The sequence below is a fragment of the Harpia harpyja genome, chromosome 11 (genome assembly GCF_026419915.1).
Source record: "Harpia harpyja isolate bHarHar1 chromosome 11, bHarHar1 primary haplotype, whole genome shotgun sequence".
NCBI classification, from domain to species: Eukaryota; Metazoa; Chordata; class Aves; order Accipitriformes; family Accipitridae; genus Harpia; species Harpia harpyja.
In genome coordinates this window covers 45,987,257-46,013,006 of record NC_068950.1, presented here as the reverse complement: position 1 = coordinate 46,013,006, position 25,750 = coordinate 45,987,257, and the positions used below count along the sequence as shown (strand labels likewise).

Sequence of the window (25,750 nt, the reverse complement as noted above, 5' to 3'; positions counted from 1 at the left end):
CGGCCCCGGCGCAGGTGGCCGTGGCACAGCCCTGCCCCACGGCTGGGACAGCACAGCCGGCCGCGGGGACGCCGGGCTCGCTCCTGGTTGCGGCACAAGCACTTGTTTTGGTGGACACCAGTTCCTTTTAATCATCTGGATCATCTATTACTGTGTGTTAAACAATCTGAAATATTGCCGCAGCTAGCAGGCGCTGGCTGGTCTTAAAAGCAGGGTAAGAATCCTTGGAGCGTCTTATTCTTTATAAATATTTCAGTGTGCTGGGCTCCTCAGGCTTCTCTGGGAACGGCACAGACTAATTTCATTCCCACAAACAACTTTAGAGCATGTTCTGTTCAGTCATTTACACTCTTCAGAGTTTTCATTTGTATTAATAACTGATCACTCCTATGAAACACGCTTTCCCCCCAAGCCTGATGTTTCTTCTGTAGAGACCAATTAACTAAGACACTGTTTTCTTCAAGGAGCCAGTAATTTTAATTACTAGTAAAATGATTTGCAGGCAGTTGGCCTTGTAAAGAGCTTCCTAAACTATAAAAGTTTTGCCTTCAAAAGCTTTCTGATTTTTTTTTTTTGTTGTTGTTTCCATGTGTCCATTTCTGACACTTTCTGAGGAGGTGCTCAGAGATCAAACCACGCAGCTCGGGTGTAAGCAAGTACACAGAGGTATTAGTGCAAACGAAGTCTGTTTTCCTTGCTCTATTTTCTGTTCTCTAATCCAGTTCAGTTTCTGGTTTTCAGGTACAGCTGCAGTATCAATGAAAAGTCATCACGATTGTTTAAAGCAAGGGAAAAAGACACAGTGCAGAGATATTTGTAAGAAAAAATTCCTGTTGAAAAGGAAACAATGCTGGAACTGATTTTTCAGATATGACAATTGATGCTTTCTGCCCTGTTAGTGTCTCATACACTGGCCAGTGCAAAAACGAAGGAATGAGATCTAATCTCTGTCCACCCCTCCCTTCTTCAGCTTATTCCCTACCTGTGCTTTGGTAGCTCTACCATATGAAACATCTGGTCAATTAGATAGCCAGGTAAGGAATCTTCATCAGCATCTCAAATGTACCTTCTCCCGTCTGCTCTGCACATCCTTCCTCAAAGCACACCAATTTCCAGTGTCGCTTTTACTTCTGTTGTGGTTTAACCCCAGCTGGCAACGAAGCACCACGCAGCCTCTTGCTCACTCCCCGCCCCCCCACCCAGTGGGATGGGGAAAGAATCAGACCCCCCCCCAAAACTCATGGGTTGAGATAAAGACAGTTTAATAGGACAGAAAAGGAAGAAAATAATAATGGTAATACTAATGATAATGATAATAATAAAAGAATTAGAATATACAAAATGAGTGATGCACAATGCAATTGCTCACCACTCGCCAAACGATGCCCAGTCAGTTCCTGAGCAGTGGCCCTTGGCCAGCTTCCCCCCCCCCAGTATATATACTAGGCATGACATCACACAGTATGGAATATCCCTTTGGCCAGTTTGGGTCAGCTGCCCTGGCCGTGTCCCCTCCCAACTTCTTGTGCCCCTCCAGCCTTCTTGCTGGCTGGGCATGAGAAGCTGAAAAATCCTTGACTTAGTCTAAACATTACTTAGCAACAACTGAAAACACCAGTGTGTTATCAACATTCTTCTCATACTGAATCCAAAATATAACACTATACCAGCTACTAGAAAAAAAATTAACTCTATCCCAGCCAAAACCAGGACAACTTCTAGAAAGAATACGATGTATTTCCTCCAGTTGCAAAGAAATCTGGATGTTGTTTTGTTGCAGTTTGCAGTGCAGACATTGAATTGTTACAGTGGAAGGACAACAGAATGGCTGAGTTCAGTGTGTGTTGGTAACATCGTGTTTGACCTGGAGGGTGTTAGCACCAAGGTCAGAACTGTTTGGTAGCAATGAACTGGAATTTGTTGAGGGGACACCTCCTTTTTTTTTTCCCCCAGTGATTTATCTGAGTGGGCAGAGTACTAATTTCAGTGTGTTTTACTCTTTTTCTGCTTTCAGGAACCAAAAATTGGAAATGATCAAGGAGGATGTTTTTAACCTGAACAAATTCTGGCTGTTTGCATTTTGTCATGCAGATGTGCCTGTCCCTCAGCTCGGATGCTGCGGGGTTAGTGGAGTCCTTGTGCAGGGGTATCGCCTGTGTCATTGCCTAATCGTGTTTCAAGCCATAAAGTCCACAAATTCTATAGCCATAATGGGAAGTATTCCTGCCAGACAAGGGGTTTGCAAAATAACAAAGCTAATCATTGGTTTGAAAAGTTACCATGATGATTGACGATCTCCTTTGATCCATGGGAAAGACTGAAGCTTCCTCTTACTCGTTTTTATTAAAGCTCCTAGGGATTTGACATAGCATTGCCCATGTTGTGACACTGACTTATTGCTAAAGCTTTGCAAAGATGAGGTGGAGACTTCTCCATGGGTTTTTCCCAGAGACATGCTCCAAGCAAATACTCATCATCTCTGGAAGTCGTGACAGTATCCAGGGAATTACAAACGCCTTTCAGCAGCTCCCTTCCAGTCGTGAGCGGTGCTTAGTCCCCTGAAATGCTGGTTTGCACCCAGGGTGCTGCACTGATGCTTTCTTTTTTTGTTGCACTGAATTCCTCATTTTCACAACATTTAGGCCTTAAACCGAGAGGGCTAACTGGTCACAAAAAAATGGCTCAGCCTCAGAGAGGAAGAAGCTGCCATGGTGCATGTTGGTGGGATTCAGAGGTAATGACAATATTTTGTGAATACAAGTGTCAGAGCTTTCTGAGTTCGGCCACAAAAAGGAAGACATGTGAGTGAGAGACAAAGAGCTGAAAGCTGGAGCAGTGCCTCGCAAGTCCCCCTCACACGGACCTCAGTGTAGAACTGTGTTTCTCTTGCCAGGCTGGAGGAGGTGGCTCTGCCTTCGCCCGCAGACCGCAGTAAGGGTGCAGAGGCTGGCGCCGGAGCAGGGAGCACTGGTGCTGGCAGCGGTCAGTCCCTCCCGGCTACGCGCGGAGGCAGGCTGCTCTTCTGCTCCTGCTGGGGCGGAGCAGACGGGATGCTCGCCGAGGGGATGGTTTTGCCAGCTGTACTTCTTATGAGGGCTGGGGGATCTCATCCAGGGTCCGACCAGTCCCCTAGTGAGCTGCAGCCCAGACCTTTCTGCGTGTTTCTTCCAATATTTACATTAGCCCAGCAGACTGTTGGTGTAAATGAGACTGCAACTCAAACATGAACCAAACAGAGCAGAAAGTAACTGCTGGGTGGTACCAAGGGCTGACAGTGGATCTGCAAAACTTGACGTACAGCTTTATTTCCCTTTCTCCCCCATTGAATTTTTCAGGAAATAAAACAAATGAAAAAACCACCTGTGAACCTTGCTAAGTGAAATCTTCCCCATTTTTATTGCTTCAGGACTGTGAAATTAATGCCATGCATGGAAGGTGTGAGTCAGTAGAGCCTACTACGCATTTATAGTTCATGTGTGTTGCACTGCACAATGCCTCATCGCAGACCTGGGTTCAGGGATCATAGTTGTAAGAACCCAACATCCTGAATAATATCCACAGAGCAACACACAGCAATTGTGAACACTGATTTCTACTCAGCCAATGTCAGCTCTGTCTTTGAAGCCAGTTAAGGAATACTATTACAGCAGGATCGCTGGCAGCTAAATTTTGCTAATTTGATAAAAGACCCCAGAAAATAACAGCATAATTAACTCTGTAATTGCTTCTAGAAGAAGAGTTCAAGTTCTCCTGCCCTACCTCTTTTTTTTTTTTTTTTAATTCCCAGTGATCAGAGTTGCTGTTGCAAAGCCCAGTCATGGCACTCATTTAGCTCAGCACGCGCTAGATGGCACTCTGCCGCAGTTTTACTGACTCAAAAAAGCAACTTTGCACTGTGTTAACATTATCATATTTGTGACACAATTTTACATACTTTCCTTCTGGTTTAAAGTTTGTTTTGGAGTACCTGTGTTGCTTTTTGTAAGCAAATGTCAGAATGAAAGCTTACACTCTTTGGGAAAAACAATCACTCAAACCAAAACAAGAAAGTGGATAAGAAAACACAAATGTCTGTAAGAGTACAGTTAAGATGGCTACCCAAACATCTCTTTATTCTCAGCGAGCAGGAGGGCACCCAAAGATCAGGGCTCTCAAGAGCTGCAGCCATGGGGCTGCTGTGCTGGGGACCTGCCTGAGCCCATGGTGATGAAAATGAGACACGGGACATGTCTGGGACTGCGGGGAACTCAAAAAAGAAACTAGATCTGGTTCAGAAGCTGGGAGCACGAAAAACTTTGCCTCCACAGTGGCCTGGATGGTGGTGGGGAGTGACAGGCTGCTCCTCTTCTTGATGGGGACTGGGCTGGCAGCTCCCTGGCACCTACTGGTCAGGGAGGGGCTGATAGCCCCAAGCCTTAGTGCAGTCCAAGCTAAGAACATCTTGCCTTGGAGCTCTGAAAATACACCAGATGCATTTTTACTTTCATCTCTTCTAATTATTAATGCTCAAGATGAAAGTGCCACATTCCTTGTGGACATTTACTTCGTTAACGAATAGATGCACACCACCAAAAAAACCCCCAACCCCCAAGCAGGTCAGCAAAGATGCTAGAGCAGAACTTAACGACAGGGGTATTTGCCATCAACAAATAAAGCTGTTCAGTTTAGGAATCTTCATTGTAACACACAATGCCTGGGAGTTTGATACTGTGAGAACTGTTGCTGCTGGTTGATGGTGAGTCCCTCTGCAGGCGGACGGTTCATGCTGTCAGCTGCTTTCTTCAAAGCTGCCACTGCTGCTGCAGGAATGAAACCTCATGGTACTCATGGGATCCGACACATAGCCTGCAAGATGCAGAAAGAAGTTCATGTGTGGCTCAACATAGCAGCGATTCTCCTCCACCTCTCCCTGCAGTGACAATATCAACAAAATAATGTGCATATCAGTTTGTGATAAATAGGCACAGATCATGCTGATGATACCTTTTTGCTGACTGCAAATCTCCATTTAATATCATCTGCTGAGGAAAAATTTAAAAAGGAAGTAAACAGACCCTGTCATTCATGCAATGAATTCACAATAATCAAGCACAAAGAATCTTTGGTGACTGACATAAAAACATGAATCTCAATGTTTTAATAACACAGTGGAAGTTTGCCATTAAAAAAAATACCTTTTTTGCCTTTCAACTAGAGCTTCGAAGGGCTCAAAATAAGCCTTCTGATAAGTATTCTTAAAATATTTTAATTCTTGACACTACAAAACAGAAAGCAACTGCTCTTGCCAGCACTGTATTTCCAATGAGCTGCTCTAACAATGCCAAAGAAACCGGTTCTCCCTTTCCACGGTGTCATTGGTCAGCTGCTCCCACACTTCTTATTTTACTGTACTAACATTAAAAATCCAGTGGAGCCAACTCAAATTTCTTGAAAACTAGGCATTGTACAGAGATACTTAGTCACTCGGGAAGCAAGAGAGCATTGAAACTGGAACACGAAAACTTTCTGGGGCACAGGGTGGGGTTGGAGAAGGGTTACAGAGCATTGCTAAGGCTTCTGCGTGCCAGATTCCTACTGCCAAACAAAAGACACACAGCTGCACAAAATTAAGACTCTGGTAATTACAACAGTACTGACCAAGGCATCCCTAAGCTGTAATCCATAAGCAACCCTGGTTTATCTCCTAATCATGACACACTATGCTTTGAAAGCTGGCAGCAAAACTTTTCCTTAAGGGAATCTCACTCTTATCCTAAATATGCTGGGCCTTAACGCTGTGACTGTTCTCGGGCATGGTGGATGTGCCCTGAATATTGGGAGGTGAAGGTAGCATGTGTCATCGCTGGAGCCAAAGCCATGGTGCGTCACTGTGTATGCGAGGAACGATAGTCTCTGACGGGGCACATTACAAGAGCAGGACGTACTTCTGAGAACCTCTCCAGCCGTGGTGACAACACTTTGTACTGCGCCGTGGTGCACTGAGCATGCTGGGTGGGAGACTGTCCATTGCTCCACCATCACTTCCATTTGCCTTGCTGTTGCCACACAGTGGGGAACCTCTTGCTTTAATAAATGCTTTCATCCTTCCAATCCCCTCAACCATATCCTATGTTTTTTTTTTTTCCCCTTGTAGTGTCTGTGAGTTTCATACCAGCCAGGATCAAGATCACAACGATGCTTGGCTTGGTTCACTCCCAGGATCCCTTCTTGCCTGCCTCAAGGGAGGGACACATCTCTTCTCGGTTGGCTGGTGCCCTTTCCAAGTGCCAAGAGGGATGATGCTACGCTATGCCACAGCCTGGGCTTGCACTGTCACGTAACTGCTCAGCAAGTGCAGGCGCTTCCTTGTGTTGCAGGACAGATTCTGTGCTGCAAGCCTTGCCAGGGCCTTCTCTGCAGCTGGGAAACTTTGGTGACTGTTGCAGCAGCATGAGCTTGTCTGCCAGCGTCTGAGAGCTGCAGTGAGCAAGGAGGAGCCAAAGTCAAAGTCAAACTCCATGTTTACACCAATCTTAAATTTTAGAGGATATACAGTTTTCTTTGGGCAGTGCACATTTGCCTCGTGATTTCACTGCTTTCAAGATACTGTTTAACTCACAATTTGTGAAACTTCCAATGAAGAGCAGGTGCTTTGCTTTTACTGAAGAAGTCAGGGCTGTGTTTATTTGTAGAATTTCTGTTTTCAAATACACTCAGTGAAGAAAATTGTTCACTATCACAAAGGCTCTTGCAGGCATGGGACCAGGGTGCTTTTGGGTCTTTTAGTGAGAAAGGAAAACAGTGAATGTATTCTCTATTGTTTACAGACTGCAAGCGCAAATGAGGATAATGGAAAACATTAGGCAAAAAGCAAACAGAAAAAAGATCAAAATGGACACGAATGGGGAGAGACAGCAGCGAAATTGGTTTATGTGGCATAAATAAAGAGTGCAAATATTTGCAATCATTAGACCAAGCACTTTAACAAAAAAGGGCTCACCGCTTTCTGTCTTCCGGTGTGCCGCTACGCATTGCAATGGCTTGATCACTCTACTGGGGTCTTGAAGCCTGGGTTGCAGTCAGAGCAAGTGGTGGCTGGGCTGCAGGGTGCTTACGGTGGGCCTCCAGAGCAGCTGGGTTTGGAGCTTTGCAACAAGGGACAGTGATTGTGCCGTTCCTCGAGCTACATATCCTGGTGACACTGCAGGACTCAACTTCGAGCTGCATAACCCTGCTGAAATGAAGTAAGTGGCAAGGAGTAGCTTTTCCAGTCCTGTTGTGTCTAACAGGCAGGATCTTCACTTTCCTCTGTACCACCCTGGCTTTTTCCATTGTTACCTGAGTTAGGGCAAGGCTCAGCTTGGCCAGCTTTTGGCTGCGATGTGCTGCACCACGGTCCTAGCATCTGACCAGCAACGTGGAGGCCTGGCTAGGGCCACCTCCCTTCCTGCTCGTGTGCTCGGGTTCCCGCCTGTGGAACCTATGATTCAAGGAACAGGTATATTTGAAAATAAATCTTGAGGTCTTGTGAGTGGAGTCTGAAATCACTCCTTAATCCCACAGCTTAAATGCAGCCATGGAGAATCTCTTCTCCACCAGCCCTTCATTCCCTTTTGTTCCTTTTTAATACGGACTTGAGAAACCCCCTCCAGTCTTGCCTGGATGGTCTTACTCTAGGAGGTCACTAAACATTTCTGTTCTGTTCTTGTTTCCTTCCTCCTCGAGTTTTCCAGTTGCCAGGTACCTGATGAAAGCTGTGCCCTGAGGAACTGCTCTCTGCAGCTGTGGAATCCACATACAATAAGTAATAACAAAGTTTTTGTTCTTTTTTCAGTTTCAAAGGTCATTACCTCACTACTTGTTATGACAGCACCACTGCTGTTAGTGTTGTACACAGTAAATATTTATATGACCAGGTTTTCTCTTTTTCTCACCCAATGTGCTCAGTTCAGAGGAGGGGAGGGAGTGCAAAAGTCATGCTGAGGCCTGTGAAAAACAGCAAAGATGACAAGCATCTGATATATGCTTCAGGCAGCACAAAACACTGAATCCTCCTGGTGACAAAACAGGTTGGCAAGCGGCAGAAAAGGGAACAGATGCCAGAAAAGGAGTGAGAAGGCCCCACGGCAGGAGACAGCAGCAAACTCTGAATGAGGGTGGCAACCCTGTAAAGTCAATGGATCCACTCAACACAGCTGCCATTTGAACATACAGAAAAATGTATGGAAGTATAGAGCATACAGAAAAACATATGTTTTCCTTATACATGCTCTGCAGGCATGCCCTGGAGGAACAGAGACTTTATACAGCACAGAAGACCTCTGCTCCCAGCAAACCCAGAGAGACCTTCCCGGTGGGCACTCCTGGGTGACAGCGACTCTGCTGTGTGCATCTCCTTAGAAGTTTGTGTTGTCCGCCAAAGTCCAGCCCTGCTCCTTGGTACTGAAGATGTTGCTGTTGTTCTCCGCCATGTCAGCCTCACGGCTCCTGCCATTTTTGTTTGCCTCCTTTGTCCATCACATCCCAAAGTCTGATATGACTATTTATGAAAAAAGCCTCTACCCAGCTTTCAGAACAGACGTGGCTGGCACAGGCAGTGCCAAAGCCTCCTTTTCCGCCTGCTCTGTGGCGCTTTTCTAGGAGCGTATCAGAGTCTGGTTTTGCATCTGGTGTCGCTGGGTGTACCACCATGACCGCTCTAGCAGTGGTTTCAGAAAATACCTTCTTGCATTGCTTTGTCTCCAGGGCTCCCTGGACTTTCAGACTTGTCCACGGGGTGATGAGATCCAGACTATCTGCATGGCTCTGGGCCGATGGTGGAAGCGTGGTCTGTGGTGCTCTTGTCAGGCAAAGGTAACCACGGATGCTGTGCTGATGTTGGTCAGCAAACACAGCAGCCACAGCGGACAGGCCCTGGCCATGTGTCCGCACTGAAATGGGCAAGTGACGTCCTGTTGACATGGCCCTGGAGCAGCTTAGGACGTTCAGGCAAACAGATCAGCTGGTGCCGGTGGAAGGAGCAGCACCGTGGGACAGCAGCTGGAGGCTTTCCAAAATCACACACTCGGTGTAGTCCCCCTTCAGTGTTGCTGCACAGAAAGTTACTGAGCTGGGATGTGCCGCTGTTTCACACCTGAGCAGAAAGCACGTACTACCCCGACAGCACATACTGAAAGTGGCTTCACACCAGTGGCAGGTTTTTCTAGGAGGCAGCAGCTGAGCCTAGTGTGAACGAAGATCGGCACGAAGGTGAGATTTAGTCTGACCTTCGGCTCCACACCAAGAAAGAAAGATTTACCCAAGATGTCTGAATCCAGTCTGCTTGATACCACCCTAATGCCAACTACATTTTCATATGCTATTTTAAGGTTTTATTTATACATTATGCTGCTGGGCTAAACAGCTCTAAGATGATAATTATTCTGTGCCTGGGACACTGTAAAGAGCCAGCTAGTGAGTTCATGAGCTGTGCAGAAAGGGTGAGTGAGAAACAGACTCCCACGGAGCTGCCTGCAAGACAAGACCTGAGCAAAGGCTGTTTAGCAAGAGAGGTTTAGTGGGGATGACTGCAAATGCAGGGGCTAGGAAATGCTGGAAAACTGTTTGTGTGGCAATGCATAAACACACACTTGAATGCGGTAGGACAGAAAGCCAGGAAGGCACGAGGAAGAAGCAGTCAGGACATCTCTGTTCTGGAGGGGACCAGTACAATGGGATGCCCTCTGAGAGAGGAGTGCAAATGGTGAAAAGGATATGTTGTGTCATTTCATGCTCCTGTGGTACTCCAGAAATAGGACTGTCTTCCCTGTTTTTTGCAGAAGTAGCCTTGAGGATATAATGCCACATCTTCTCCTTATTCACAGACCCATGCACATAGGCAGAAAGGACCACCCCAGCTCTGAAGTGCTTGGGGTGCACATGCAGTGAAAGCAGCCATGAGCTGCAAGGAGCACAGGGTGAGACCTCACCAGCTCTGGCTGTCCATATCCAGCAGCCTGCACTGAACATTAGTTTTCTCATGAGACTTTTTGGTACCTCAGGAGACTGTAGCTCCACACTGGTTAACCACACCAAGATGCTTAGAGGAGTATTCTGCATTAACTCACCATTTTTGTCGATTGGTGGGTACTGGAAGTTTCTTCTCATGTCATCCAAAGACAGACCCTGAGAAGGGTGGTGCCCAGTGCTGCAAATTAAATAGGAGGTGTCAGTTTAGATAAGACTGATAAAGTCACATCTCCAGACCATAAGAACTTTTTCTACAGAGTTGGAAGGAAAAGACAGTAATATGAAATACATCAGCCTGGTGTCCAGCCACTGGCATTTGCAGTAAACAAAAAGCAAAAAAAAAAGTTATGAAGCAAGAACATGAATCACATGCTTGCATTTCATCCATTCTCAAAATAACTTCCTTCAAATATACTGTTTGGGCCTTCACAATTGTTTGTACGTTGCTATTTTAGAAGCAATTCTAAGCATCAATCTAGGGTCATTGTAATGTATTTTATGCATGACTGCTAACACATTCCTGCAAATAAGTTTCTCCGGCAAGGGCGATTGCTGAATTATCTTCCAGTCATTGACCAAAACCACAGTCCTGCCAACGGGTTGTTTATCACTGATCCTAAGGAGCTATCATGTACAGGACTGTCCTCTACCAGCTCTTCTTAGATTAGAGGCAGACAGAAACCAAGTGTGCACAAAACCAAGAAGCCCAAACTGTTCTTATTTAGCCCTTAGTGCATTTATTTCCAAGGAGCTGTCAAAAGAATAATGGAAGGGATAATGGCTACAGTGACACAGCTGACGGCACAGGGAAGCAGTGCAACACACAGAGCACACGGAGGTGCATCAGAACAGTTTAGATATGATGGAGAGCCCAGATCTATAAGAACATATCTGATACTCGATTGGGGGACTAAAGAAGACCTACTGGATTTAAGCACTCCATGAAAATAACACCTTAGTGTTGTCCCTTAAAAAGAGGCGCTTTCATTTGGCCTGCCTTCACTGAGTATGCTTATGTAACCCTTGAGAAGCCTTTTTATTGAAAATACAATTAGCCACAGTTCTCGGGCTTCAACACTTTTCATGGTCCAGGTAGAAGGCACAGTACTAAACAGAACTTTATATTAACTTAATTAGATGCTGTGGATATTATTTATCTCACAATATATAAAAACTCAAAGGCCTGTCACCACTAGACTATCTAAACTTAACAGGTGTATTCACAGCTTCTGGCTTCCGTTGAGGAGTCGCTAAGATACTCTTTTTCATTGTGCCTTTGTGCAGTTTTGAGAGGATAATAGGATTACGTTTACTGAATTCCACTAACTGCAAAGTAACACGCCATCAGCTTCACTTACTCCTCAAGTACTTTCTCTGGCAAAACTGATCAGTCTAGCTTTTCAACCTCCAAAACGTGAAGTCATGAAATGGAAAGGGCAGTTCAGTGAATCGTCCAAGCGGCAGAATATGAAATGTTGATGCCAGCTGGCAACAGCAGGACACAGGCTGGTTGCTTCAGGTTTTGTTGGGACTTCTCTGCTTTTCTACCCCAAACACAACTATTACTCTACCACTGATGGAAGCACTGGGAGGCTCAGGACAGGTCCTGCGGCTCTGGCTTTCCCAGCTTCTTTAAGACACATCTTTAAGAAGGATGGACGGATACAGGTTCCTTATAGCAACGCTGCTTGTCGATGCCTGGAGTGGAACCGTGCCCCATGGGAGGAGGCCAGGCAGCTGCCTGGCTGGCTGGAGGTAGTTTAATGAGAATCAGGAATACCCTGAAGGAGCAGGCAACGCTCGCTCCAGCTCAGCTGGTACCTCTGGAATATTGTTTCTACCCACTTTTCACTGTCCCGTCCTCCACTCTGCTCCTGGCTTCCCTCTCGCTGGACCATTCACCTCCTTCCCCACTCTGCTCCCTGCTGTCCCAAAGAGCTGGCCCTCCTCTGTGCTGCACAACTCCTCCTCCACCACCCACCCACCCAGCTGCTCGCCCTGCTGTCAACACAGCCACCCTCTTCCCTGACCCCTCGTCTGCGTGCCTGCGAAGGGAAAGCCCTTTGAGGGCTGACCCGCAATTGTATAGAACACATATACATTTACTGTATCACTTGCATTATTGAAGCTCATTCATAATTAAGGAGAAGCAGCCCTTCTTTGGGCAGAGGAAAACAGTAAGGTGGTCTATTTTGGGAAAACACTGTCCAGTCAGAGGCTGAAGCAAAAAACCAGTGAATGACTGGCTGGCAAATCTGCACCTGAAAGGACTGCAGACAGCTATCACAGCATCCGCAGGCTGTGGGAAGAGCCAGGAGGTCCCCAGGGGAAGAAATAAAACATACACTTTGCTTGAATTCCTAGCACAGCATTCACGGAGTAACTTCTGGGGTGTTAGCCAAGAGAGACAGGCCTGAGGCCAGCCATGCTGCCAAACAGGAGGCTGGCAGCACTGGCTGTGCCAGCGATGCTGGCCTGGACCTACAGAGGAACCACGGCACTGGTCTGTCCCATGCGAGGATTTCCTCTGAAAGGAGAAACTCTTAAGTTATTTGGCCTCTTTGCCTTTGGAGCAGCTCAGAGCAAAAACAGCAGACAGGAATCCTCTGGTTTTGTAAACAAGAAAAAAGAAGATGGAGAAAATTGCTGCTAATGAACAGCTGTTGGGAGGAGAACTATGATACAAATCTGTGATAAATAACACACCCCACTCTGCCATGACCCAGACTTTAGGCAGAAAACTTGAAATCTGATTATTCTTAGAACAACTAACGGAACCCCATTCACTCAGTCACTTTGCTGTATGTTTTTTCTTTAAATTTCTTGTCAGGTGGGTAAGAGTTTATGTTAACTAACCAGAAGAGCTGAAACCATCTTCAGTAAATTGTTGAGCAGCCTCTCTAGGCATTAAGTCTGGAAGGGGAAGAAATAGCTGCTTGGAAAGAACTTGAAAAAAGCTTGGAAAGAGCGATCTTTCCCTTGACAACAAACGTAAACCTTTTATCTAAGGGATAACTCAGCTTTTCTCTTCCCATCCTCTATTTTGGGAGAAAAGGTGGTTTGTAAGGGACCAGGCACTTGTCATCAATCTAAGACAGCTGCCCAGCAGAAGGTACACCAGCGTGAGAGCTGGAGAGAAACCACATGGGTGATAGTGTCTGCGGGCCTGTTGTTTAGCCTGGAGAAAGAGAGCTGTTAGCAGGGGAGAAGGAAAGGACGTCTTTCTGCTAGAGGAAACAAACCCATCAAAATGTCTTGATTTTCTGCAGCTGCTTCCTGAACAGACCAAGTTTCCCTCACAAATCTGCACTAAGGCATTAAAAGCAGGATGCTGAATCCTGTGATCCCACCCATGCGTGTATGCACACCAATGAAAACTGATCCACACGTGACACAAAAGCCTCTTGGTGCAGCAGTGGCAGTGCGGCTTTCGTAGGCTCTGCGCCTGAGCACAGCAGAGCTCTGCAGTCCTGCCTGTCCCTAATTACAGACCAGCGTCTAGCGAGAGAGATCCGAGTGCCAGCCTCTGCAGGACGAGGCCCAACACGGGAGTGACCCGAGGCAGGAACCGCCTCTCCTGCTGGCCTGGTGGGATGGTGCCCAGCTCAGGACAGTGCCTTTCCAGGGCAGATCTGCAGCACTGCTGGCTGCGAAATCCCACCCAGCTGGCTGCAGCTCCATAGCCCCTGCCTCAGCCACAGCGGGCTCTGCAGCGCTGCCCAGGGCCCTCTCCCATGTGCTGGCACTGCTGCCCCGGTCCGCAACTGGCTCGTGGAGAGCAGGAGAAGAGGCTGGGTGGCACTGCCGCTGGGGACTGTCCCCCGAGGGTCTGCCTGCGAAGAGCCGCGGACAGACGGGCTGCCAGCCAGCAGGATGGATGGGCACGCTGGCTCCCCGCTCCTCCCTCCTTCGCCGCTCGCCCAGGACAGGAGCTGGCGCGATCCAGCCAACCCAGGGCACTTACAGCAAGTGCTGCTCAGCAAGAGGTTACTTCTCTGCGCAGGGCAGGCGGGCACAGAACTCTGATGGCGGCACGTCCAGCTGACGAGCGAGGGTCTGCCTGCACGCACCCAACAACCCTTTCACAGCAGACAGAGCAACATATTTGCTGCATGATTCCTCTATTCCACACAGACAGGGAATTCTTTCAGAATATTATGACATACCACGCCATGCAGACATGTATTTGCTATCTGAGGCAGCTTGTAGCACAGGCTAAAGAGCAGCCCCTGCCAAGGCCATCAGACGTGTTAATATCACTGTCCAAAGATACAAAGAAAGGTCACTCCAAATATTTCTGACTTGGGTTAACTGGGAGCTACTTAAACAAGAAAAGACTATTCTTTTGCAGATGTTGTCCTTGGAGTCTGTGGGAAATGCTAAAGGTGTAGAAAATCAACAGCTAAAGCTTCTATACAGTGATGAGTTGACAGGTTAAGCTGTCCTGTCAGACAGACAAAGCACACTGCTATTGCATCCAATTCATTATGACACTCCTGCATCCTGCCATATGACCGCTAAACAGACACTAAAGTTACAGGGCAAGAAACAAACAAGTAACTTCCGTGCCATGGCTGTTCAACTCCATGCATAGTACATGGAGATTTCGTCAGACGAATTGTTTCTGCCATAGTGTGGAGTTGCATGCTGCGGTGGTTCATAGGACATGAAGTCGTCAGAGCAGATGGAAACAGGAGGCAGCCCAGGAAATACAGTCCAGCTGGGGAAAAAACCAACATGACCCCTTCCCTCTGAAAATGCCTATGCTTACAAAAATGAAACCCTAAGAAATAGTTGTCATTAGGAAGTGAGGTCATTAATCATCTCAGTGTGTTGTATTATTGAAAACTACTGAAACTGTGGAAACCATTCCCTTTTTGTTGAGTGTTGTGCCTCTGGGTAAATCTTTCTGGGTGCTATTTATAGATTTGAATGCTGTTAGTTTGTATGGCAGAGCATCTGATAAAAGAATTCACCTTTAAATAACCACTGGGGTTATAGAGGAGCCCATTTTAGTGGGCTAACGAACCTCAGTGCTGCACTGGGAACACTGAATTACAGGACAAGAGGGGCACTTGTGAATGCCCCTTCTCTCTCTCTCTCTCTCATGTCTACACTAACCTAGATATGTCACTTTCTTATTCCTTTAATGCAAATTATTATATTCAACAGCAAAATCTGGCCCTTTACGGAAAGTGAAAGTCTAGCTCACATTGCCTTCACCCTGACATCAGTGCCCAACTCCATGTCCTGCTCCAGCAGCGTATGACAAAAGCAAAGCAATTTATAGGATATCACATTTTGCCAGATGAACGTTTCAGGTCTGATCTATGTTTTCATGTAAAAGATTCCAGTGTCTGTCTGCAGGTGTTTGCTTTCTGCCTCTCCATACGAGCCCCCGAACAGGCAAAGGATTGATTCATTTTGCTCCTCTACTCCAGCTCCCAATTTTAGCTGATTGTATTTCTGACTTTCCGCATCCTGGTTAACAGGAACGTATCAGGAGGGCATGGCTTGCTTTGCTATGACTATTTCTGACTGCTAAGTGGTGCTAAAGGGTAAAGTTTAGACCGAGTGCACTGCTCTTCTGGCAGAGATTAAGAGCACCATTTCATTTTCACAGTACTCTCACTCCCCATGGGATAGAGACAGGAGATTGCTAAATTTGCCCTCAAAACCAGGTCTCCCAAGTGGTAGGGTAGACTGCCTCGGATATTAACTTAGTGGTACAATAATATAGAGAAGCCACATGTGACTTTGCCTTAAAAAATATCAGGAGTTCTTCTTACCCTTCTACGGTCATAAATTGAATGATATGGAATTTTTAGGATGTACTCTGGTAGGAACAGCCCTAGCAATGCTGACTCCCACAAATTTCTGTGAGGCTGAGATCCTTTCCCTCTTCCTTAAGGAAAATGGACTTGGCATTTGTATCTCCTGCCTCTGTACCTGCTGGGACAGTCCGGTTTCTGTCTGTCTGTCCCTGCCCTTCTCCTTCACCTGCCGCCCTCCCCAGACAGCAGCCGGGGATCTGTGATGAGCACAGGTGACAGCACCAGTCTGGCAGTGCTCTCTCCTGGTACTGCAACACCATCTTCCAGTAGCACAGCCTACTTCATTCATTTAATCATATCACAATTTGAGATCAAGATGAAAAAAACAAAAACTAAAGCACAGACTTGAGAAATGTAACATCAAAAAATGGCACCTCTTCAATTACTTTGCTTTTCTACCACAGTCACTCTCTGGGACCAGTAGTCTCTCCCATGTTTTATCTTCAGCACAGGCTCTTATGGTCAGGGAACTGGGTGTTTTTCCTGTCCATAAAACTTCCTCTCATTAAAGAAACTCCACTAATACTAAGAATCTAAGAGAGGTGAGGGCATGTTAGAAAATAGTTTTCAGACACAAGCTATGCACTCCATAAATGGGACATATACTATAAATGTAACAGGAAACACTTTCTCGTACATAATAATCATAATGGCATTTCAGTGTGACCTTTCTTCCCATATTTGTTTATTTCTAGGATTTTCAGCTGGGTTTTCCTAAGTGTGCCCTATTCCTCCTAATCAGAAGGACATGTCTGCCTTGTATTTTGGCAGAGATAACAAGCCATGCTTGTGATACGAGTCAGCAAATATACTTATCACATTTCTGCAGGGCTTAGATTTCTGCTGAGAGAGGTGAGCTCACTGGATAACTCTGGTCCCTTACGAGGACTAGCAAATCCTGCCCTCCTATTTCAATGCGACATACTAACACAGCCTCCTTTATTTTTCAGACAATACATAGAGGTTATACTGCCTCCAGTATAACAAACTGGCCTGTCAACAACAAAAAACCTCCTGCAGGAGTCAGCTCCCTTAAATAGCAATACTTCGCAGAAGTAACTATATGAGCAGTTCTCTGAAATGTGAACAGTGCCCATGCCATGAAGCAGGCTGGTAAGGCTCTGTGTCACAGTGCCACCTGATGCCTCCAGCTACATCATCTGGTACTGAAACGCTGCCCATGGACTAACCTGGGTTTTCCATCTTGTCACTGATGCCACACACTGGAATATTATTTTCTTAATTTTTTTTCCAAAGAAAAATGTGTCTTCTAGCTTTTCTTCAGTGAAATTTTTCAAATTGAAAACACATTGTGATATAAACACTGGCCTTCCCAGATCTGCTGGCAGGTAGTGAAGGTACATCCATCTAACGACCACTCACCTCCATCCCCTTGGGTGGGCAGTCATCAGTCTTTTGTTTCATGTGATGTAGCAGTGGTACTGCGTGTAGAGCCCATACACGGCAGGACTTGATTTTCTACTATTTTTGTTACTCATAGTGAAAAATGCAAATGCTTAGCTGTTGTCTTGGCAGCAGGATGGCTTCCACAGCATTCAGATAACCCAAACACTCTGTGCTACAGCAGTTACAGAAGACAAGACTGCATAAGTGCTTTACAGGGCTGGCCCTGGCAGTGGATCAGCCCCAGGGTGTGTTTCTGCTACCAGCTTCTCACGCAGCCACATCCCCTAGTCGGGCACAGTCCCTGCTGCAGGGAACGCCCGCTTTAGGCATGTGAGCTGCGCAGTCTTGGGGACTATGCTTTCTATCCCTTTCAAAGTAAGCGCTCTCCTCAGCCCTGTGATGACTGGCACATACCTCTGTGACCAGACAGCATAAGCTCGTGCATTCAAGGCATATTCCAATTCAAACCGACTACGTAGCGCTGCAACGTGACTACGGCCAGGACCTCCTCGCGCAACGAGACAGTCCGAAGATGAGGAGGGAGACAGAGAACCGCTGCTGTTGCTGGAGGCTGGAGACATTAACTGGATTTAAAAAAAAAAAAAAAGGTGGCACTGTTACTACACATTTAAGGGTCTTTCCTCAGCTATTTCTCCTAAGTTGTGTGTCCCACATTTCCTTTATAGTTTGGCTGAAAACAACAGTGCCTCCTGACTTTGATCAGCTGAGGAGAACTGGCTGCTGCCTGCCAAATAAAGCGGTCAATTCATCATCGCCTGGGGTTTTCAAGCTGGGGTTGGATGGCTTTCCAGAAGATAAGCTTTAGTTCAGCCATGAGTTATTTGGCTTGCGAGCATCCACTGTGCAGCTGGGAGACATCACTGCCTCCCTGGTGGGAGCCACCGGCTGTGACTTTCCCATCTGGACCAGAAAGGTGGCAGTGCTGCCTGATCACAGCGGTCCTGTCTGAGTGTCCCAGGGCAGGAATTCAGACTGACAGGGCAATGCCAATGCAGGGCTAGCACATCAATATATGTGTTTATACATACAACACCGGAACCTGCAGCAGCAGGGGCCTAGACTTGCTGGCACAAAAGGTCCCTGCCACTCCTGGTTTCAGAGATACTTAAAAGGAGCAGAAAGTATTTGCTGAGAGAGGAGAAGAAAAAAGAGAAGAAATAGAGGAAGGTGGAGAGAGAAAACTCTCCACCTTCATCCTTCATCGGCTGTGGTACTTAACTTACTAGAGATCTTGTTCCTTAAAACCCCTCTCAAACAAGGCTTTGCCCTGGGCACAGTGGAGCTTATGTGTAACTCCCCAGCTAAATAATGCTTTCTTTTTTTCTTTTTGTATGTAAGCTCTTGCCCCAGATTTCTTCCTGCATGCACTGCTGCCTATGTATCATAGACGTCAGGTCTCCCATGAGATGACACAGTTTCTTGTGATACAGTGCTTCACTTTTTTTTACACTTAAAAGCTTCCACCTACGCATAGAGCAACCAGCTGTAGTCAGAGCATGAAGAAATGTAATAGATTATGGGTGTCTTTTCTGACCCTTAAGCTCAAGAGCAGCGATCCATTTTAAAAGGAGGTTGGTTTTTTTGGTGGTTTTTGTTTTGTTTTGTTTAAAAAAAAAAAACCTCTTACATGCATACACACACACACAAGCACACCAAGAAAATATAATTTCAGGAATTACAGCCCTGAGTCATTTACTTTCTCTTTGACCACTTACCTTACACCAGGCTGAAGGCTGATACACCCATCTGTGTCATAGCCACAGTCCAAAGGAGGAACTGCCTTTGCATTTACCCTTCTTATGGTTTCTCTTTTTACCTTTCTCCCAAGGGTCTTGGCCAGTTTGTCTTTTCTTCTTTTTAAACCAAGCAGTCTTGAATGGGATGAATGGGAGTAAAAAATTCTGCCCAGGACTACTACGAAGTGTATCCCCACAGCACTGGTCACGCTCTCTCTTCAGTGTACCTCTCTGAGTAGCTCCTGACACTCACAGCAATATCTGGTCCCGGCCTCCTCCTCCTGGCACCCGTGTAAACCACTGTTGACAACGTGCCTTAAAAATACAGTGTGTTGGCTAGCAATAGGACAAAGCAGCTCAAGCAGCTTGCAGGCTCCAAAGCCACCACTTTCCACAGCTGCTGCTGCTCTCCCCACTTGAACTCCTGACCACACAGCACACGCACAGACACTCCGTGGTGGAAATAAGGTCCTTACCTCAATATTGCACAGACATTCTTCTAATTTTGTTACTACTTCCGAAAACTCTGGTCTCCCCTGTGAACACAATAGAAAAAGCAGAGCTGTGTTAAAAATAGAAGGGGGGCATATCTCCTGTGATTAAACTGACTCATAGATATGTGATGAAACACAGCTCCTCTCCATTTCCCTTTCTCTGAATTTCATGGCATTGCTTTCAGTCTGCTTGGGAATCTGATGGGAACTGCAAGTTCAGTACTAGCTACGAAACTGAGGGGGGGGGTTGTATAACAACTTTGACTGCATTATTTTTCTCTTTTTCTGTAACAATTAGATTTGAGCTAGTAATGACTAGATCATAAGATTAAAAAAATACTAACAATAAATTCTTGGCTCTGTTTATATATTGGGTATGCTTCCTCTTTGCCCATAAACAAGACTTAGAACACAGCAACAGCTGTGAAGAGCAGCGGACAAGCTCCTGACCAAGACTGCACTTACAACCACCCTCTTCCTTCCCTCGCTGGAGTACTTGCATCCCTCCATGTGCACCGGCTCCACTGCTGCTCCCCACCGCCTGCCCAACCCCTTCCTGGACATGTATCTCCACCTCTGTGTGCTTCAGGTGGCACAAGAGTTTGCAGGGGCCATGCTAGGGACAGGATCAGGCAGCTGAGGGGAATGACAAATATACCTCCTTCTTGTTACTGCTGATCAATACTCTGTTCCAGTTTACAGCACAGTCTTCCCAGGGAAGTTCAGGCTTAACTAAAGCATTGCATACAATGGTGTTTGACAGAGGATGACTGGGAATACCTTAATTAAGTAACTGTTAAACAAGCTCCTCATTCCCATCACGACATCCCCCTCAACAAAATTGTCTGCAAGAAGTAGGCATAATTTAAAAGCTTTAGGACAAAGTCCTGCAGCCCTCACATCTACGAGTGATAGCAGAGGGATAATACACACAAGTAAGACTTCAGCTTTTAGCCCTTTGTGAGAAAGTGTAGTAACAAAATGGGTGTTAAATGCTTTTCTTTCTCAAAAGGGTTAGAAAGAAAATGACCAGTCCATTTTAAGGTCCATAGACTTGTCCTTGTCTGCAGTTACATAGGAAAGGGAGGGAGAAATGTGTGTTTATTGGTGTCCACAGCAGTGTCCTGGCTGATATGTGCTCCTTGTGGCAGTGGCTTAAGGCAGCGAGACAGTCCACATCCTTCTTCTGACTCTGGCCACCAGCCGGACACTGGCACAGCACTTTGGAAAGACACTGTTCCCACAGGAATCTCAGGCTCCAGTAAGCACTGCTATGAGTAACTTACACCTAGGAAAGTGCTGGGGAAAACTACCATGGCAAATCTACCCTCTGAACCACAGAGTCCTTCACAGGGACAAGGAGGCCTCGGAAATGGCTCTTCTTTAGCTGGGTGAAGGCTGGTGGGAAGAAGGGAGATCCCATCTGATGACTGGATGGAAACTTGATTGTGAGGTGATTTCGGTGGTTCCTTTTATAAAGGATTCTGTTATAAAGCAGTGTATGACCACATTAGAATATCCCTGAGCTCTAGTCTACAAAGTGTTCAAAAAATACTGCATTTATTGCATGTGATAAGCTCTGTTGCCTTCAGTGGAACTTGATCAGAGCCCATTGGATTAGCCCATTGGAGACAATGGAAGAACTCACTGTAACGTTAGAGTTGTACTTGATAAAATCAAACCAATGTTTATTTTCTTTACAGAACTACGCCCCAGGTACTATGGCAAATACTTTGACTTTAATTAAAGCTTTGACTTAAATTAAAATAGCTAATGAAAAATGCTGCTTAAGAGACACTAATTTTCTAGACAACAGTTTGCCTTTGGAAACAACTACTCTCAAAAGTTTCTGGAAAAGAGATGTTCAGGTACCTGATAAATAGTAACAGTGACATGACACATGGGAACTAGTTTTCAGCTGGGATGAACCTTGAATGAAATTAAAGACAAATAAAAGGATAAATTTTCAAATTTGGAGGCATTTCATAGACATCAGGCAAAATCCACACAGATATACTCCATTTTCTGCCATTGGTTTTTTTTTTTTTCAACTGAGCAAACCTCTTGGAGAATTTTGACCTGTGAACACTTGTTGAGCCCCAAAATTCCCCATTTTCCCCTAACAAATAACCTGTCTTTTAAGTAAATGTCTTTGTTTATGCATCTACAGTGAGATGCTGTAAAATGGATATTGATATGGTGATGCTTTTTATTTTAGATATTTTGCTCATTCTGCTTGTTATGGTGTTTCACTAATAGCATTCAGTCCCTCCTCTTGAGTGGTAAGCTCAGGAGACGTCACTGTGTCAAGGATTATTATACATACTAGATAACTGAGACCCTTTGAAAAAATCGCTTGTTAATCTCTGCAGTGAATTTACAGCAGTATTGTATGTTTGTATTGACTGTTTCAGGGTAGGCTGTTGACTGCACAGGAAACCTTGCAAATGCTGACAAGAGGGTGATAACACTGCTTCATTTTTCTCTGCCCAGTGGCCCTCCTGATACTATTTCAAGGCCCTCAGAAGTAACTCAAAACCTTTGTTGCTGAGAATGGTAGCAAAACACCTTTAATAAAGCTCATTTTAGTAAGTTTTTGCCCACATTTTTTGCAAAGTTCAAGCCATCCACTGGCTGATTGAGCCATCAATTGCCTTATCATTCTATCATGCAGGTCTAAAACATTAGCAAGATTAAGTTATGTTGGAGTGATACTGTTGAGTAACAAAGTGCATTAGGATTCTGAAAAGATGGTTTCTTTTTATTGGGGCTAAATGAGCTGTGGAAATGCTAACAAGATACAGTGACTATATCCATTACATAGTGCTTGCTTAAGTCAACAATTTAATATGAAATCTTATTAATAAATTTAAACAGAATGTGAGTTACATGCTGATGATTATTAGCAGCTACTTTATAGTTACATGGAAAACAAACTAACACCCCGCCCCTCTCATAAAGTGCAAAGACAAGAACATATTCAAGAATCCAGGAAACACTAATAACAATAAATAAACTAGTGATGAAATAAACTAGCTATGCCCTGCATTGCAAATACATTTTATCCGCAATTCTCACACCGATATATTATGTACATAACCAGTAACGAATACAGTCAGGGGGCAAAGCTCACTGCAGTCAATCACTGCCCAAAGTCACACAAACCTCCTCTTCCCCTATCTTGGTAGAGCACTTGAGCATGTGCTTTAGTTCACTAAACCAGGTAAGAAAGCTCTCAAGTATCCAGGACAAGGACAGGTTTAGGCACATGATAACCCATTTTTCTACGCTAGGCTAACTAGAAAAGTGACTCCAGGGAACAAATCCAGGACTCTGTTTCCAGTAGGAAATGCAAAGTCAGAGTATCTGGTTCAGTAATATGAAGCTGTAATACAAAACAAGGCCTCCTGTAACACCAGCAAATCACACAGGTTCCAAAATCTGCTCCATTCATCAGAAATGACACTTCCACATTGTTCAATGAAGACCTCGAATGCCAGAACAGCACCAGGAAACCAACCAACCAAAGTTTCCAAAAGCCCACCCCTGCAATGTGTTTCCTAAAGCAGTTAACCCACTTTGTGGAACATTTTCTAAGCAAACTGAATTTCCAGTCTCTGGAGTATATTTCTTGACTTTTCAGACAGTTTAGACCCATGTGCAAAAATACCCATGCAATTGCTGCAGCAGCATATGCAAAGATGGCATTATAAGAGCACCCAGGGTCCCTTGCCTGGCTGACACACAGAAGCACATAAAGGACCTACCCATCTCCATAGTCCTTTGTGTGAGAAATGCTTCATAGAGATGACATTCCTCTGGCTGCTTTCTATTTTCCATCACCAAGGAACACTGTCAAAGCCCAGAAGTTACGAACAAACCCATCACTCTTATGCTCTACAAATGCCAGAACAGTAACACTGTCAGCAAGACAGCCCTGATGCAGAGCCAGCACAGGTGCCCACACACTCTAATATCTGCATCTGCATTTTCATGTGCAAATACACAGATGTGTATCCATCCAGTCAGGAGATACAGCTGAGACATAGCATCAGAAAAGTGCTGGTTATCAACCCTACTTTGGAAGATTTGACCCTCAATATAAGGACAGAGATATAAAGACTAGTTAGGGGAGGGTCACTGTTGTCCCTCTACCATGGATGGTCTCAAGCACCATTAAATCCTGCTCTGGCTCTAAAGGCTACCAGTTTGAGGATGATGGTGTTTTTGCAATCTTGCTTTAGTTAGTTCATGCTCCCTCTAGTGCAGAAATAGCAACAGACTGCAAAAGCCAATATAAAACAATCTTTCTTTAACCACCATTTTATAATCTCAGAAGGGAACACTTGTGTATTTTATTTTCTTTAATACTGCTGCTACTGAGTTAATTGGGATAATCAGGACAGACTCCTCCAGCCATAAAAACCAGTCAAAATTGCAGCATGTGAGAAAGGTGCCGTAGCAACAACCTTACTGCAGTGACTCCCTGTTAAATCAGACTCCTATCCTGCAGACATTGCTGGGCTCCAAAAGACAGTAATTACAGCAGATGCAACACACATTTTCAAAATTCACAGTACAGTTACTTTCTATCCTAAAGACGAGTTTATTAATTGTAACACGTATATGAGGTTTGTCTTTATCAGCATTAATTAGAGTCCCACCTGAAAATTCCCAGGGTATCAGCTGGGGAAAAAATATTCATTGTGTTTACTATTTTAAACCCCTGAAAATTAAATTCCATATCATATAGGGGGAAAACTGAAATAATAGGAAGACCTGTAAAGAGTTTAGACAGCTGGAATCGGAGAGGCCCATTTTAGGATTAGCAGTGATGTAGCTGATGAGAATGAGCCACTCTGGGCAAGCTGTGCGTGTGAAATGCATACATCATTGGCTTGTACCCTGCCTGGCTCTAAGTGCTGTTGCTTTCTCACTTCCCTAAGCAATGAAAAACACATCCCAAAACAACAGCAATGATAATAATAAGCAATGCAGTCATTTTTGAAATATAATAGAACAGATGGCTTTCAGTTTTTCAAATTAATATGTCATGTCATGGCATAGCAAAAAAAGTAATCTAATAGTTAGATGCACAGGAGAATTACATGATGCTTCTGATAAATGATCGAGTGCCTGGATGAAGCGGGAGGTTGGAGGAGGGCTGGGTCCCCACAATTCAATCCAGGCAAGATGGAGATTATGGCAGTGAGCTGGGCAATACAGCTGGACAGACTGACGGAACTGGGCACTGATGGAGAGACTGCAGCACAGCACGAAGAGAGGGAGCCACTGGGGAACAGCATTAACTCCTGCTCTGCTCCCTCAGGGACTGTGGTGAACAGCATTTTCGCCATGTGAGGCTGGCAAAGAAGCGTGGGTGTGAACTTTGTTACCGCTACCCCTTCTCACCTTCCCACACTGCAGTATCCTCTCCACGGGACTACCCTTACAATTGCTAGGAGTCTTGCCATGTATTCCTGAAGTCTCACCCTGGGAGCAGGCTACACTGTTACCAATCACAGCTATCCATAGGTTTTGGGGGGAAATGGAAGGAGTCGGTGTAACCTCTGGAGCTGGTAATGCTTTGACATGTGGTTGTCTGAGAGACCCTCCACATGCTCATGTCCTCTGTTCTCCAGGCCATGGCTGGAATGGCCCTGCCACAGAGAGGGGTCCTCTCTGCTGCTGTCCCAGCAGACACTGAGCCCAAGGGCACCACACTGTGACTTCTGCAAAGCACAGCTCTCCTCAGGCCTTTGGGAAAGATGTACAGCTGACTGTACTTGTTCTGTTCTAATACCCAAAACATATTTGCCACTGGATATTTAGAGAACTATCAACATAGTAGGAGTAATCTTTGAATAAAGCAGTATTAATTAAAGGAACAGACACCTTCCTGGCATTTCAGAAATTAAAAAGCAATGAGTACATTTTTTTCTACCAATATTCCAAAAGAACCACTTTCTTTGCATTGGAATAAGTGAAAAAACATGGTTTGCCAGTTCCAAAGATCATAAATGTGATCTTTTTAGGATTAAAGCTACAATAGGGAGCAGAGATCAAGAGCCAGAATATTTCTGCAACTCGTAAATCATGTTCCTGTTTCTCTTTTACAGCTGCTCCTGTAAAAACTAACACCTTAAGCTTCCCTTATGGGATGCTTACAACAAGTCAGAGGTATTTCGAGGATGTTCTGTGCCCCAGACAAAAAAGGAGCAATTCCAGGAAATGGGAAGACCCTGCAGGATAAAAAAAAGAACCGGAGTCC

The 25,750-nt window shown here is 45.3% G+C and overlaps 1 protein-coding gene across 1 annotated transcript in view; it reads right to left on the bottom strand.

The window, feature by feature from the left end:
- Positions 1-3,373: 3,373 nt before the first annotated feature.
- Positions 3,374-25,750, bottom strand: part of TNNI3K (TNNI3 interacting kinase) — a 96,700-nt gene continuing 74,323 nt past the window's right edge. The window contains exons 22-25 of the mRNA XM_052800710.1: positions 19,462-19,521; positions 17,643-17,812; positions 10,086-10,165; positions 3,374-4,845 (exon numbers count right to left, since the gene is read on the bottom strand). Coding sequence (XP_052656670.1) covers positions 4,769-4,845; positions 10,086-10,165; positions 17,643-17,812; positions 19,462-19,521 — 387 coding nt within the window. The 3' untranslated portion in view covers positions 3,374-4,768. The remainder of the gene's footprint in view (positions 4,846-10,085; positions 10,166-17,642; positions 17,813-19,461; positions 19,522-25,750) is intronic.